The sequence below is a fragment of the Xylocopa sonorina genome, chromosome 1 (genome assembly GCF_050948175.1).
Source record: "Xylocopa sonorina isolate GNS202 chromosome 1, iyXylSono1_principal, whole genome shotgun sequence".
Lineage (NCBI taxonomy): Eukaryota > Metazoa > Arthropoda > Insecta > Hymenoptera > Apidae > Xylocopa > Xylocopa sonorina.
In genome coordinates this window covers 15,053,722-15,070,162 of record NC_135193.1, presented here as the reverse complement: position 1 = coordinate 15,070,162, position 16,441 = coordinate 15,053,722, and the positions used below count along the sequence as shown (strand labels likewise).

At 47.4% G+C, this 16,441-nt stretch overlaps 1 protein-coding gene across 2 annotated transcripts; it reads left to right on the top strand.

Moving 5' to 3' along the window:
• The first annotated feature begins 504 nt into the window (after nucleotides 1-504).
• Nucleotides 505-5,722, top strand: Drm (odd-skipped family member drumstick). Of its 2 annotated transcripts, none has more exons than XM_076894778.1 (2): nucleotides 505-1,181; nucleotides 5,513-5,722. In XM_076894778.1, exons 1-2 carry the CDS (start codon nucleotides 952-954, stop codon nucleotides 5,574-5,576), a joined length of 294 nt encoding a protein of 97 aa, XP_076750893.1. In that variant the 5' UTR covers nucleotides 505-951; the 3' UTR covers nucleotides 5,577-5,722. The 2 variants fall into 2 exon arrangements, with proteins under 2 accessions (XP_076750893.1, XP_076750902.1); XM_076894787.1 differs by lacking the exon at nucleotides 5,513-5,722 and adding an exon at nucleotides 4,779-4,846.
• Nucleotides 5,723-16,441: the final 10,719 nt, after the last annotated feature.

Genomic DNA, 16,441 nt, shown 5'->3' with positions numbered 1-16,441 from the left:
CACTTCGATGCTTCGATTAGGAAGGTACTACAAAGTTCGCAGACAAAAATCGAGCGAGAATATTCGTAGATAAGCAGAATCCTTCGTACCTCGCGATACCTGCAGGACACAACTGCGATTCTGATCGTTGGTACGAAAATCGGTGGTCCCCAGTCGAAACCTCGCAGCTTCGAATCCTGTCGCGCGGTGAAAAATCGCCGCGACTCCACGGCTGTCCATAAACGAGCCGAAAAACTCGGCGAACGTCCCGCGAATGACGAAACGGTCGGTTAGCACCCCACCCCGAAACGCTTGAGACGGCGAAGCCAATCCTCTATCGGACGATCCGTAGCTGTGGCACCGCGTAGGTAATAATCGTTGCCAGGCGGTGCGGATCGAGGCGGTCGCGTCTCCAGGAATCGATCCGAAAATCATTGCTCCTTTATTTCCCGCAGGTAGAGAGAGAGAGAGAAAGAGAGAGAGAAAGAAAAATAGAGAGAGAGAGACAGCGAGAAAAAGAGAGAGAGAGAGAGGGAAAGAGAGGCCAGGGGAGAAAGGAAGAAAGAAAAGAAGGGAAGAAGGGAGGAAAAAAAGTCGAGGGAGAGGGAGCTTGGTTCCCGCGAGGTGGTACAGGCCGAGTGATCTCACTCGCAGGAGTTAGCCGGTCGGGACTAGGTTTGCGCGGGAGGAGAAGAGCGACACTCGAGAGAGCATCCAGAAAGAGAGAGAGAGAGAGGAAGCACAGAGAGAGAGAGAGAGAGAGAGAGAGAGAGAGGGTCCCAAGGAGTTCTCTCCGTGAAAGAGAGAAAACACGGCCCCCAGTATCCGCAGCAAGAGGGACAGAGAGGCGTTACAGGCTTGTAACCCGTGTGGAGGGAGTGACTCGAGGCGTTAGCAGGACCGCGAGAGAGGAGGTAGAGAGAAAGGAGACAGAGAGTCGACCAAGAGAAGGAGCGGTGGGAATTTATAAGGATGTTCGCGATAATGCCGATGGAGACAGAGGGGCACGGCAGGGAGTTCGGCCGCCGGCAGAAGATGCGCGCCAAGTGCACGGTAGAGTTCGTCTGCAAGTACTGCCAGCGGCGCTTCACGAAGCCCTACAACCTCATGATCCACGAGCGCAGCCATAAGGACGACGTGACCTTCACCTGTGAGGTCTGCGGAAAGTCCTTCAAGCGGCAGGACAATCTCAAGCAGCACAGGTACATTTTCACCGGATTATATCCATTTTAGACATCTACATCGCGTAGACGCGTCTCTCTGCGTCCACGGACGTGTGTAACAGCGGTTGACAGGTCGAATTGTTGTAAGGCTCGTTTTACCATTCGAGTTGAACGCGATCGTGGAAAAATCGTGCGATTTTTCTCGTTATTTCTACCGCTCGAAGAAGATGCAGTCGTGCTTCGATACCTGTCAGGACGCGTATCGAAAGGTCCTTCTTTCTCATCGAGGAGGACTTCGATTTAACAATCGAATACTTACAACAATTTCGCGTTCAATCGTTGGTACACGCACGCGTATGTACGTGTACGAATTGATTTTTTTTTTTTGTTTTATCGAGCCTCTTTTAATTCGCTCGGCGACGGGATCGATTCACGCGCAACGTCAGACATCGATCGAACCGAGGATCGCTTTTCTCTTCTTCGTGCCGGGTTCGCAGTGCAGTCGCAGAATTTTTCTTCTCCGTTCGCGATCGCATTGCCTCGAGTGACGGTTACGAATGAATTAGCGCGAGCCGAAACGCGGCTCTACGCTCTGTGCCCGTGACCATTTCGCGGAGCGATCGCGGTGAAGTTCAATGTGATCCTCGGTGGTGCCTGGTGGTCCCTCAAGCGACCTCGATGTCTGCGTCGATCGCGTGGCTCGATCCGTAATCGCTCGCCGCGCGAATCGTTCGACGATTGACAGCCGACGAAAGACGTGTCTGTGCCCGGTTCGTGCTCCGTCGCGACTCTTCTGGAACGTGATGTGCGGTTCTGTCTCCGACTGAGTGAAAGATCGACGCGCGATACGACGTGCTCGTTGAAAATTTCCGACGGGTCCGCGCTGAAAATCGTAACGATAGATCTTTCGAGAGAGTTCGAGCGCGAATTTTGACAGCCTCGCGAACAGTGCTCGCGAGATACGTGGCTCTTGGTGCGAACGTGAATCTCCTTGTGAAACGATCGACTCGGATTGTTGGTCGAGGAAATTGCGAGTGACCCGCGTCGTAACGAGAAATCGAAAGCGAAGAGTCAGTGGTAGAAAACCGAAATTGGACAGTGAACGATCCGGCGGTTCGAGTGTCGTTCTCGAACTCGAATGTCCACGGTCACTGAATATTCCAGTCGATTTTATGACGGTATTTTTCACTTCTGTTCGGGAACGCGAGAAATACGCCATTGTACGGTCAATTTTTCGAACGAGATACACGTTCACCCGCTCGCACGAAAGAGTAACCAATAAATTGGACGTTAAACCGTTTTGGAACGGGTCGTTTCCGAAATTTCGAGCCGTGGCTGTGCCGCGTGAAAGTCTCGTTCGGTTCGTAAAATACGACGAGAGTGTATAGACGTGTCTCGAACTATCGATTTGAAACGAAACTAGCCGGGCATATTGTGTATTGACCCGAGCAAGCAGGAACATAGGGACCACTTCGAAAACCGGTCGGGTCACTGGTACGACCTCTTGTAACACGAGAGAAAAAAGAAACGATAATCCAGCGAGGAACAGTACTTCATTTAGTGACTCATCCCACGATTCGTCAATGCTTATTTCTCGATCGCGATCGCGGACGCGTTTCCAGGCGAAAATCTAGCACGAGCTGTTCGATCGAACGAGATCGGTAAATCGGAGCACGGACACGTTTACTTCGAAAGGCGAGGTTGAACTATCGAACGATTTGAAATAGAAAAGAATTAAAGAGTATCGCGTTAAAAATCGTTCGTTTCGTTTTTCTTTTTACGTTTTAAATGCTCGTCGCACTTTCCATGCGAAAAGGTACGCTTCGACAATTTGTTCCATGCAGCGTTAAACAGGCAGCAACTTTCCAAATTGAAACGTACGTTGTTCGTTGATTGGGTAACTTTTTTGTTTGCTGGCAAGGTACACTTGTAATGCAAGAATTTTGTTAATCAGAGGCATGATAATTATTTGGCAGTGATATCTTTTCGGTTCGACAGACTAGTCAATTTCTTTCGCACATTTTTCGATTTGAGCGTTCATTAATCGAGCGATTTAATATATTCTGTTATTTTCATTAATATTTGAAGATATCGACGCTATGATGCGAAGAAGGTACCAGCAGAATTGAAAAGGGAAAGTTTAGTTCGCGTCAGCGAGACAACATCGCGATCCGTCGGTCTGCGACAATCGAACGAGAATCGTCTCTGACAGACCGACGAAACGCCAAGTCCACGATTAGTAATGAAATTTTTCCACTGTTAGCAACCAACCAAAATTGCAAATGAAAATTTTTGTCCATATCATTCGATATTATTTCGAAAAGTCAATTTATACAATTTTTTTCTTGTTACCTTGCACCGTTTTTGCAATGATAAATTTTGTGCATTAATATATCGTTACGAACGGAAACATTTTTACGATCCTCGATGCGTCTAATTTTCGACCAATATAAGATGCCTTGAAATCAAACGAACGGGGCTTAAAAAACACGAATGGTGATTTCAGTGACATTTAGATGAAGAGAAGCTTAGGTCTGAACGTCGCGACGATGTCTGTCCCTTCTAAATCTGTTTCTCGGAGAAAATCGTTGCCTCGAAATGTTAATCGATCGTTATAACAGTCGGTTGAAAGAAATTAAACGGTTCAATCGTTATATATTATCCCTTTCTTATCGTCGAGTATTTTACTAAAATCATTAGGCATCTGATCTACAAGAAGTATCCGAAAATTCACTGCCGCTTGTTATTCGCGTTTAACGCGAAGTTTAATAATTCGAATACACAGACCCGGCATAAAATACGTGACGCGAAGGTATAATTTAGTCGAAGACGATTGCTACTTCTGCTGGGATACCATTGAATTAATAAAAACGTCAATATCCCCGTCGCTTGACACCGCTTCATTAAAAGCGAAATTTACTCGTCAAAAAAAAAAAAGAAAGGAAAGTATAATTTGACGTGCCTGTTTCGCAAGACTGTAAATCACTGAGCAATTAATTGAAACGTATCCATCTGGTCTGCTACAAGCCGCATAAAATTTTCGTACACGAAGTCTGTTCGTCGATAATTGCACAAAGTTTACCAAAGAAAAAAATGGACAACGTTTAATTACAAAAGAAAAGTAGAAGTCGCGTGATCAGATGTAAGACACGAAAAAAAAGTCAGCGGCTAGTAGAATGTCTGAACGAACTGTTCGAACGGTAGCCAATTGCAAAAGGGTGTTCGAAGAAGTTCAAAGTCGTCGATCGACGACGGGGAACAGGGTCGCCACCGTGGCTGACCTTTTCGCGGCGCGCTGGCCTTACGAAGCTGTAACGTGTCACCTTCACCGATGGATCGGCGTCGCGGAAAAGCGGCGAGGTGGGGAAATCGTGGATCCGCTTAGATTCGCTAATTTCTCCCACCAAAAACCCACCCTCTTTCACGCCTCTCATCTATTTCGAACGTTTCGTTCCGTGCCATAAATCAGAGCCTGAAATAACGCTGCCTCCGCATGGAACGTGCGAGCCATCGCGCGTGAGCTCGCGCGAGCGCGCTCTCGAACGAGCGAGCGATAAAATAAATCTTCGATACTGGTGGATACTAATGGATACCTTGTATGTAACGGCGGTGGTCTTGTTTTCTGTTCTGTTGTAGATGTGGGTGGCGGTGAGCGGGAGCTCTGAACCTCCTGCACCTTGACACACACACAAAAAAAAAAAAAGAAAAGAAAAAAAAAACGCACACGCAACAATATCAACATGATCAACAAAAAAAATTCAGACAACTCAACAACAGTCCATAACAACAGAAAATTACAATCCACGTTCTTCTATATTGTTTAACATCTCTCTCTCTCTTTTTATATATATATATACATATATCTATATCTACATTCTATCCCCCTATCTTTTATACTTCTTTTTCTTCTACTCTTCTTCTACAAATTTGATCTCCGCTCGAAAAAAGAAAACCCGCAGCCCAACCCGTAAAATGTCCGTGTCTCGATCACGAGGACACGCGCACGATGATCGTTTCGTGCGTCACGTGCCGCCACCGCGAAATAAGAAAGGAGAGAAAGGATCTAATACGCCTGGCATGCTAATAAAGAATCTACTTCTCGCCCGCTATTCACACCCCTCTCTGCTACAATCCACGATCAACGATCGACGATCCACGATCCACGATCGACGATCCACGTTATCGCATCTCCCTAACCTTCTCTGTCGATACTAACAAGAGCGCGCACGGTGTGTCAGAGCGCCACCCCTTTCTCGCTAACAGCGCGAAGGACGGTGCAGTTTTGTTTGGCTAGAATAGGGAGGAGAATGGCGAGCTCCGTTGAAGAGTAAACTTGCCTCATCTTCCGATTTCGACCATCTTTGTTCCAGGGGCATACACTCTGTTCCCTGCAAGGGGTCCAACGGCTACTCAAATGGCTACTCTAGGTACTAGAAGCCATCCGGCCAGACTAATATCCTAAGCTACCCCCCCGTAGACGCGTGTTTCACTGTTTCTGATTAGGCTACCGTTTCATTAGGTTGCCGTTCAACGAGCTTTTGGAATTTCGACGGGAACCGTTTCTCGTTTAAGTGCGCACGGACGCGGACGTTAATTGTTCGTCGTACACACGGCACAGGTATGAGCATGCAAACGAAATTGCAGAATCGTTCGCGCGTAAAATGCTCTGCTCTTGAGACGCTTTTCTCTGTCCTTTCGAAAAATTGAGATCGATTAAGGAAGACGATCGATTTTAGCGCTTCGCCCACGAAGGACGAAGCAAGAGGGATGTGCGAACCGCATCTCAATTTTTTGAAAGATACGAAGAAGATAAACTTAAGAAATATCATTTTATCGTCGATCATGGCCATCCTAAATTTATTCATTTGTATTCATTGGACAGATAAATTCCAGAATATTGCTGCTCTGAAAAATCTCTAATTTGAAGCAAAATAAAAAAAACAAAGGAGGAGCTTTAAATTCCCTTTCGCCCAACAGTAGACTGCAACGACCCTCCGCATAATTAACGCACGTGTGGTGACCAATCAGAAAAAGCTCGCTAAAAAGAATTCAACGATGAAAGTAGAAATCCGCGTCGAAATTCCGAGAACTTCTTGACCCGACCACGCGTCAGTATCTCTGATTAATCGATCACCCCGAACGGACGCAGTACGGGCAGCCTACTGAGTCGCGAGGGGACCATTTCCGTGGCAGCTGATCGCCTCCTCGCCTATTTCGTGGCCCCCGCTTCTCGCTCCTCCATCCCAGCTTCTTTTCGGTTATTATTTCATTTTATTCTCGCGAGTTTTATTGTTTTTTTTTTTTTCCTCGCTTCTGCCCACTTTCCCGTATCCTGAGCCATTTAGACACCTGGACGTCAGCCACAGCGAGTCCGTCGAGACTCGACACAGCGACGAGACGACGATAGACAGAGACAGTACAGAGCAGAATCACTGACAGTGTCAGCGGTGCGCGACGAGGCTTCCCGCGGGAGGGGACGAAAATTCGAGTGTCGAGGAATTTCCCCTCGTCCTTGAGCCCACCGATGCTCGAGATAACAGGCCGCTCTACTTTGACGCGGTTTAATGAGCCCCGTAGGCGAGGAATGGCCCGGGAGTTGCATAAGATCGTGGAAAAGGCGGACGAGGGGAATCTAGCTTTGTTATCAGCGACACATTCGAGGACACGAACCATCCAACCAGTTCTCGTTATCTCGAAAAATCTACTCGTCCACACGGTTCCTGCTTTCTCCAGCGTCGGCTCTGTCTAACAGCTTAATCGTGGAAAGCAGGCCCGACGCAATTCCGTTCGAGCCATCATCCACGGGTGCAGAGCATCCGGGCCAAGGTCGACGTAGGAGGATCGAACGCGATCTCGTCCGCGACGTCGACTCGTCGACACGCGTCCAAGCGACGCATCGATCCCAACTAAAGATTCGCGATCCCAAAGTAAACGATTCCCAGTGGAGAAGCCATAAATCCATCTACGACCCGGTGGGAAGCCTCTATCTCGATATTAAAGCGAGGCAGAACGAAGGATCGGCCCTCGAACGGTGGCCCGGAAGCGGCTAATTTGAATTCGAGCATCCACTCGAGCGGAGAACAGAGGCAGACGACCCGTAGAAGGAGGAACGATCCGTGTCAACGGTGTTACGCGGCCACCTCGGGGCTACAGTCTGAAATTGGACCGCGTAATAACCCGGTTGAAAGATGCTGAGGACCAGACGCTACCGTGGGACCACGCCCAGGCCCGAAGCGACGCTCAGCTGGCCCATCGCGTGGTCCCAGCGATCGGTACCGTCTCGAGGAGTCTCTGACTAGACGCGATCCGACTCTGCCTCGAGTCTCGCGACTTTTTCGAGCCGATCTCGCGTCCGCGAGCTCCTCGTCGGTTCTACGCAACGCGTACGCGCCAGTAGGAGATGTCATCGCGGAGATAAAGAAGCCACGCATCGAGCAGGACAAACAGAACGGAAATATAAGGGGAAGACGTCGTGGTGGGAGAGTTTGGGCGCTGACGCGGAGGTCTGCGTCGCGGACGTGTCGTTGGAGACTGAGATTTCGTCGGAGACGCAATCGTACGACCTTGGGGACGTGGAACAAGGCGGGTCCGCGCTGGTGACGCAAGTACCAGTCAGCTGGGATCTGTTTCCAGTGGATGAACAGTCGACTCTCGAAGTGTCCGTTCGATTTCGCGTCGACACGCAGCCGAGGCTGCTCGATCAGACCGGCATGATCGATGGGTACCAAGCGTTTCCAGGACTGGACGAGAGCACAGACGCGACCGTATCGTTCCTTCCACCGCTGTGGTCTACCTCGTGGCTCGACCGTCGGGTATCGCCGCTGGTAATACCGTTCCTCCTTTTCAGAGGACACCGGATAACTCTGGTCGAGACGATTCTCGCGGGGAAACGAGACGAACGCCTTCGAATTTGATGGAGAAATCAGTGGTAATTTTTGTTCATTTTATTGGTTTATTTCTCTTTATATTACTCGTCGCTCAGATTCTGAGAGATTGTTGGTACGATACGATATTATTGTTATTTCGAAGTAAATGCATCGCTCGAAATTTCGCAGAATTAATTAAAAAGTGAAGGGGAGAATGTATATGCATATATTTATAGTTGTTTTTTTTTGTACTCGTGTGTCTTAAATTGTTTACTGATTCGTCTGATTGAAATCAATTGGTGCACAAGTAAATTGCTCTCGTCAATTGGTCAACAATTACCAGTCGCCTCTCGACTCCCAGCGAGGAACCGTATCCGGCCCGTCAACGCAACAGTCGAAACAACTATTTTTCTTTCCGTCACTGATACACGACCAACGAAAATGTATTGTAATTAATTGCAGCAGGATGTTCACACTTGTAAAACAGTACACGCGATATCGTATATGCAGTCAGATTACGCCGCCTTCACGCGAAGCTGTATATTTGTTTCGTTTTCTTTTTTTTTTTTTTATTTTCGTTTGCTTCCCCTTTAGGAATACATTTTTGGGGATCGCGCGTGGAAACGCGATCAGAAAATTCGCGGGACTAGTTTTATAGTTCCCTCGTTGTAAATTACACGGTACCGATGCATAACGTACAACAGTGTAACTCAGTTGTCGCTGACTGAAACTGAATGAGTCGATTCTGCGCGATAAAATGAGAGAAAGATCGAGAGCGACGAGATTGCGTTCGAATCTTTGTTTTCGCGATGAACGAGTTCGAATATTCACTGCGTACGCGTGCAATTGCATAGCATGTCGCTGTTTCATGAATGTGCCCCAATAATTTCAAAATTCTTTCCCTCAAGAACGACGCTTCGAACGCAATTTTGTCATTCTAGACTCTCCTCCCATTTTGTCTCGTGGAATCGACATTTTCGTTTTCGTTCGCTCGCAGCACACCCACTCGCAGGCACACAGGCGTGAATGAGAAGCAAAAATAATTGTTTGCAACGACTCCGACTTTCGTAAGCTGCGACGTCTCGAGAGCGCTCGAGATCGATCGATCGATCGGCTGTTTCGCCAGTTTCGAAAGTCCGCTTAGGCGACTGTACTCGCATACACATTCGAAGGGGACGAAAGAAAGTGCTACTTTGATCCGTTCGTTGATAGATGTACCGAAATTGACCGCGGACCACACGCGAGATCTGTTTCTCTGGAACAGAGACGAGAAATGACGGGAATTCGATGGAAAGGAATAGATGAAAAGAGACAAAGTCGCGCTTTGTACATAGCTTGAACCGCACACTATAATCACGCTGCGTTCTCTAATATTATATTATATTTTATTCAGCGGTAAACGCGTTTCTCACGAGCGTATTATTATTATTATTATTATTTTAATTATTAATAATATTATAATATAATTATTAATTATTCGATGGAGGAATGAAAAAAAAAAAAATGGAAATAGTCGTTAGTCACTGTGCATCGTAGCCATCGATAGGCCCCTCGATCCCGCTAGATAGTGCTGTAATCACGTTTTACCGATTAATAGAAGTGATAATAATGTTATTATTATATTATATATTATATAATATTATATATGTTATATTATAATTATTCTAATTATATGTATCGTAACGTGTATCTAATGTCTATCATATGCCTGTATCGCTAGCTTTACAAATTAATGAACCGGGGCGCACGGTTAGCCCGGTGACGACGATGCGAACGAGAGAGAGAGAGAGAGAGAAAGAGCGAGCGTGAGAGAGCGAGAGAGTGCGCGAAAGTGAACGAGAGATCGAGCGAGAGGACGAAAAGCGAGAAGAACGAGAGATGATTCTGTTGCTTTCCTCTCGAAGAGAGATAAGAGGACACGAGTATGCGTGACACCTCTCCGTGTGCTTTCGGGGAATCGCAATGTACTTGTGGGCACGTCCCACCCTACCGGCCTACCAATAAATTTCGCCAAGTCGTAAAACGCTGTTCTACGTTTCCTTTTTTTTTTTTTCTTCATTTTATTCCTTACGTCTCTCACTCTCACTCTCCAGCTCTCTCTCTCTCTCTCTCTCTCTTTTTCCTCCACCGTCTCTTCGTCTTCGAAACACACATTTTCGCGAAATCCAACGCGTCCCATCCTTTTTTCCACGCTCTACGGACCACGACGGCTGGGACGACGAAAGTTATCGGGTGACCGTGTTCGTCCCGATCCCGGGGTCGCTTCCACGGGGTCGAGGCTGATTTGTTGTCCGTTTAATTGAATTATTTTAATGGGCCCCTCGGGGCCTTTTGATGGACGACTTCGGGGCCCGCAGGGGCCTCCCCTGCGCTCTCTCCTCCCTTCCGTTTCGATCCGTTCGAGCCTTTTGACGGTGATCTATGCATCGCCGGGGTGGAACGATCACGGTCCCCACCGCCGCGCGCGCAGCAAGGTCGGGACGCGCGGTTCTTTATTTTCGAGAGCGGCGAAAGATCGTAGACGGAGATTGTTTCGTCCGGAGATTCGCCAATTGGCAGATCGCAACGAATAACCGATTAATCCCGAGCTTCCAACCGATACGAATCGCTCTCCTCGAATACACGTAGATTTCTATACAAAATAATATACATATCCGTTTATCTACGCGTTAACAAATACAATAATCTCCTACTGTTGCATCGCTACAGCGACGTCGACTCTTTTATTTAGAATAATCAGAGAAAAAAAAGGGAGAGCAAAATTAAAAATTGCAATAATTTCTTTCTGAGATGCGAGCGAATAATAATAAAGAAAAGGAAAGAACGCGTTAACAAATACAATCTCCTACTGTTGCATCGCTACAGCGACGTCGACTCTTTTATTTAGAATAATCAGAGAAGAAAAAAGGGAGAGCAAAATTAAAAATTGCAATAATTTCTTTCTGAGATGCGAGCGAATAATAATAAAGAAAAGGAAAGAACGCGTTAACAAATACAGACTCCTACTGTTGCATCGCTACAGCGACGTCGACTATTTTATTTAGAATAATCAGAGAAGAAAAAAGGGAGAGCAAAATTAAAAATTGCAATAATTTCTTTCTGAGATACGAGCGAATAATAATAAAGAAAAGGAAAGTACGCGTTAACAAATACAGACTCCTACTGTTGCATCGCTACAGCGACGTCGACTCTTTTATTTAGAATAATCAGAGAAGAAAAAAGGGAGAGCAAAATTAAAAATTGCAATAATTTCTTTCTGAGATGCGAGCGAATAATAATAAAGAAAAGGAAAGAACGCGTTAACAAATACAATCTCCTACTGTTGCATCGCTACAGGGACGTCGACTCTTTTATTTAGAATAATCAGAGAAGAAAAAAGGGAGAGCAAAATAAAAAATTGCAATAATTTCTTTTAAGACGCGAATAATGGTAAAGAAAAGGAGAGAACAAGAAGGAGGAGAGAACGCGAAAATCGCTGCGATTTACCCAAGGAAGCGGAACGATGCGACGCGGCCACTCAGGGAGACTCTACACTCGAGGGAGCGTAGATAAAGCTCGAACAGTGAAATATCAAGACGTCCGGGCGGGCGATTTAAATGGAAACGCGGGGCCGTTTGGAATCGTCGCCGATTGTCCCGTTCGGGATCGTGGTATATTTAAAACGAGTTTCTGATGAGCCGTGGGCCCCGGGAACCGCTCTCGGGAACGGCCGTCACGCGAATCGTAACGAGCCGTGGAACGAAGAGAACGTGGCGCGAAGAGGACGACGCGGCGGATAAGGAGAAGTATTCGTGATCGTGGCAGGGCCTCCCGCAGGCGTGAAATAGCCAACGTGTTTGCACGAAATTATCATTCCTGTCACAATACGTCGTGCGGGGTGGAAACAGTACGTCTTGACTCAATTAGCCGCGGCTGATTCGTGAAAAAAGCCGTAGACGCATCGACGAGACCGGAAGTGCCGCGGGCCCCACGGCTGTCGGCAAACATTGAATCAGCTACGCGACGTTTCTTCCTTCGTCTTAAATGTATTTCTTCCTGGTATACACGTCGAACGGGTACCGTGAGGCTTTAACGCCTGCTTCGTAGCTCGGTTTCATACTCTTTCTAAGGAATTCACGCGGTTACTCGTTGTAAAAATTCGCTGCACACACGGCCGGGTGATTTGAAAGTAATCGTGTTTTATCGTATCGTAAATAAACTTCGCGTCTGCAAAGTTAACTTCGTTTCGACGCCTCGATACCAGTCGCTCGAGCAGGAATCGAGAGGAGGCGATTCAAACAATTACGCGGCCACGTTGTTGTTGTTATTATTTAAACGTACGCGCGCGATACGTAATGGAAACGCGCGCGCGATAAAATTGGAACGAAGCGGTCGTCGTAAAGTATGAAATACGCGCGATACGTATCGCTTTCACCGGGCAACGAGTTTGCAGGATTTTTCGTTGAACCCCCCGGGTCTCGCGGTGAATTTTGCAATTGTGCAACAATCTGAAAGCCTCTCGGACGAGAGGCGAACAAGATTGCGGACGGCGCATCCTGTTCGCTTTATGCTTCTGCTGGAAGCTGCTCTCACCTCCTGGGGCAAAAGTCGTGAGCTGAATGTCACGGTGATTGAATACGATCCGCGTTGATGCGCGCTTTCCGAGACGAGCGTTCCACGTAGGCCGCTCCTCCGCCTCCGACGCGGACTCAGCGGTCGCGAGCTCGCGCTCGCGCGCGCACCCTTCTTTCCTCGATCGGGAAACGTATTTCCACGCGATGAACCCCGCTGACCAACAACAAACCCTCCCACTATTTTTACCAGGCCCCAGCGACACGTAACGCGCCGCCTCTGAATAATTTATCAGCCGAAACATTACCGCCTAAGTATCCTCTCTCACACTTCCTCCCGCTCCCCGCGAGACCTCGGCTCCGGCCGTGTTTTACGACCACTTTACGGCCACTTTGTACTTTTGCCCGGCGATCGCCGCTAAGCGCGCGTTGCCCGAGGTAAATACGCGGGTCGTTTGTTTGCGGGAAATTGAATTAAACGCCGAATACGCCTCTTTACGAGTCTCTATCTTTTTATTCTCCCACTCGAACCGCGTTGTTTCGATTAATATCAGTTTCTCCTCTGGTTTTTCGTGGAATTTATTTCAATTCTACGAACGCGATCTCCTTTAAATCGAGCTAGAGTTTGAGAAGAAAGCGTGGACCATCATTCGATGAGTTTAGATTGCACTGTTTAATTACAGAGCGAGACGAAGCGAGGTTGTCCGCTTCGTCGCGGCGAGCAGAGAGTTAAGGTAACGTTAAGAACCGTTGATCGCACCGTCGCGAGGGAAACGGCGATATTATATTCGCATAAACGTGTCCCGTGAAGCGGAACCGCGCGGTGATGCGTCGCATTAGCGGCGTTCGTCAGCATCCCCTTAATCTCGAACGATCGGCCAGCCACGGCTGGAAAGCGTTTCCACATACTCGCGGAACGAGTTACGGGGCATCGCGCGAGGCGGTTAGGTAGCGGGCAGAAGCTTCCCATGGAGCTCTCACCTCCGCGGGCGGAAAGTGAAGTTCGCGTTCGCAGCAGACGTGGTCGCGATCCTTTTCGGGGGGAAAGGTCGGTGAAAAACGACGCGGCGCGATCAGCTACTATAATAGCACCCAATGCCACGGGCCGCTTTCACTCCGTGCCGTGGAGACGCGGTTTCTTCGAACGCGGAAACCACGCCGCGAGACGCGGCTGACCTTGCTTCTTGGGTGTCCGCGCGGCACCTTCCAGGATACGCGCGCGTTCGCTACTGGTCGAGCACGCTCGCCATTATTTTCTTTTCTTTCTTTCTTCCTTTTGCCGATGAAAGATGGAATTTGAATCTGAATCTTTGAAAGATTTGTATCTGTATCTTTTCAACGTGTAGCGAGCGAGCGAGTGAGTTTATTTTCGATGCGATTAAAAGAGATACGTAAACGTTGGTTAAGTCTGCTGTCTCTCGTTTAAGTATAAGGTAGGAACGGTACACACGCACGAATGTATTACACGATCGGATGATCGCGGTACTCTCGCGAATAGAAATCTGAAAGTTATTGTACAAATGTTGGCAAAAAATGGCTAGCCGCGGATTCGAAATTGAAATTCCCACACGTACGATCGGCGTACAATTTACAGGCGATTATCGGGGAAACAGTACGCGTATAAATTGGAATCAGTCGTAATATAACGCTACAACGTGTTCATTCGCACGCCGTGTGAAGAGTTGAAAGTCAAGGTGAGTCCAGCCGGTACTGTCTTCATTTTTACCAAACGCTCCTTCAGTTCTCCGCTCAAAAAATCCATTCGCAACGATATCTAGTCGCATTTTAATTAACAAAAAAAAAAAAATTAAAAATCGTCAACGTCAAAGAAACGATTCCATTAGAAATGTATCGAGAGAAGACACTGGCGAAAACGAAGGAATTTCTTCAGCTCCTTCACCCAACCGTCCTCACCCAGCCATCCCATGGGTAATTGTGGATCATTAAGAGGAAAAGCGATGAGGTACGGGCCTCGAACAGCAGGTATTAATAGAATACGGTAGGTCGTTGTTTCGCGCAATCGAGGGCTACCTGTGTAACGCTCGGTTATTAAATCTAAACGGGCAGACAGCGGGGCATCAATATGGCAAGGGGTATCAACCGGGAGACAGAGGCAGGAGAGGGACAGGTTACGTGAGAAAGCGAGCATCGTCTTCTGGTGGCAAAAGGTGAACGCTTAACTGTTCCAAAGGTTACATTACGCGGGGGTATCATCGATGCGTCAAACGTCCAAGCGCTTACAACGAAGGAGAGAGAGAGAGAAGAACGAGATGCTCGATCGTCGAAGAAATTAGGATAGGTCACTTCCAAAGACAAAAAAGTCATCTTATTCAAAGAAGATGTAGAAACACTCGAACAAATTTCACGTTCACTCTTTTAATTAAAAGAAACAGAGAACCAATCGATGAGATTTTGGAAACAGTCTTATTAATCGCAGGATCGAGACTGAAATAATATAATCGTGACCGGAATCGGATGGATCGCGTGGCTAGTCGGATAATATACGATGCACATTGTATCCTCGTTTAAAATTCGACGATAACTCGCGGTCCCTCGGGCGATCGTGAGTGCAACGAACTCGGATTTTCCGTTTCCATAGGGACATAACTTTTGAGGCGCGATGGCATTCAGGGGTAGAGTGAAAAGAAGGCGGGACCGGGTAAAAATCGAAATAGGATTATAGAGATGGGGTAGGAGAAAGAGAGAGGCGGCCGTGGGTGTGGATGCCGTCTTAAATAGTGCCAGAAGGCAGAGTACTTAAAGGTTACTACCGCATCATCGTCATGTCAAACTAACAGGGAGATTAATACCCCATAGTTGAACGCCGGTTACGTTGCCCGTTACACCACCGCTCGGATATTAATAATCACAATTGATGCGAACCGTATTATTAATGATCCGAATGATAATAATGCCGCGTACGGCGCGCGATCAATTATCAATTACAATTATGGTTCTGCCAATTAGAATTGCTCCTAAAGAACAACGGGTAATATCGTATTTTCCATACGATTTTGTGCGCGTTACGGTTAATTCGAAGGAATGGAAGGTACACGTTCGACGGCGATACATGTAAAATAGCAAAGACGAGTTAATAATTATTTGTGAAAATCGCAGACGAAGAGGGTGGGCTGTTTGTGCGATCATAGCGGATTGAAATGTGCGATCGCGGAAAGAAGTAGTTGTCGTGCTCGACGAAGCTGCGTTTGATCGATGGTTCCTTTCTATAATATCGATTACGGTGATGGGCAATTAATATTCTTGAATAGAAGCTATTTACGACAAAATCACTTAGCGCTGGGCCCATGTGCGCGCCAGCGAGTCTAACGATCGGTTGCTCGAGGATGCGAGGCTTTGTTTGGATCGAGCGATTAGATGATCGATCTCGTAAATCTCTAGCGATCAATTTTTCTCAGCGACGTTTACACAGATTCTAATTGCAATTACGCTGTAATTTATAACGTTCGCTGTGCTTCCAATTTCCTCGATTTTCTGGCGAACAGCGAAATTTCTTCGACAATTTGCATACTTACACAGGACACTGTGTGTATCCTGGTGATACGCTGATCGAGCAACGAGTTAATGGGACTTTAATCTCCGATTAATAACGCGACGAGGCTCACGCGCCACTCGAAACGGTATTATTTACGATTGTTGATTGTCCAAGCGGACGCGCGCGTTTCGCGAAATCGCGCTCGTGACTAATTGCCATGGAGCTCCTCTTGCGAGAGAGCGGCGGTAATATTTTCCATCTGGGCCGCGCGCGGAATCGGAAAAATTGCGGCAACTCTGTTGCGGCACCGCGCGCGTTCGTGATTAATCCCCGTCCGGGTAGCCTATTAATAACGAAACCGGCGATTGTGTACACAAATACAAGAAACTG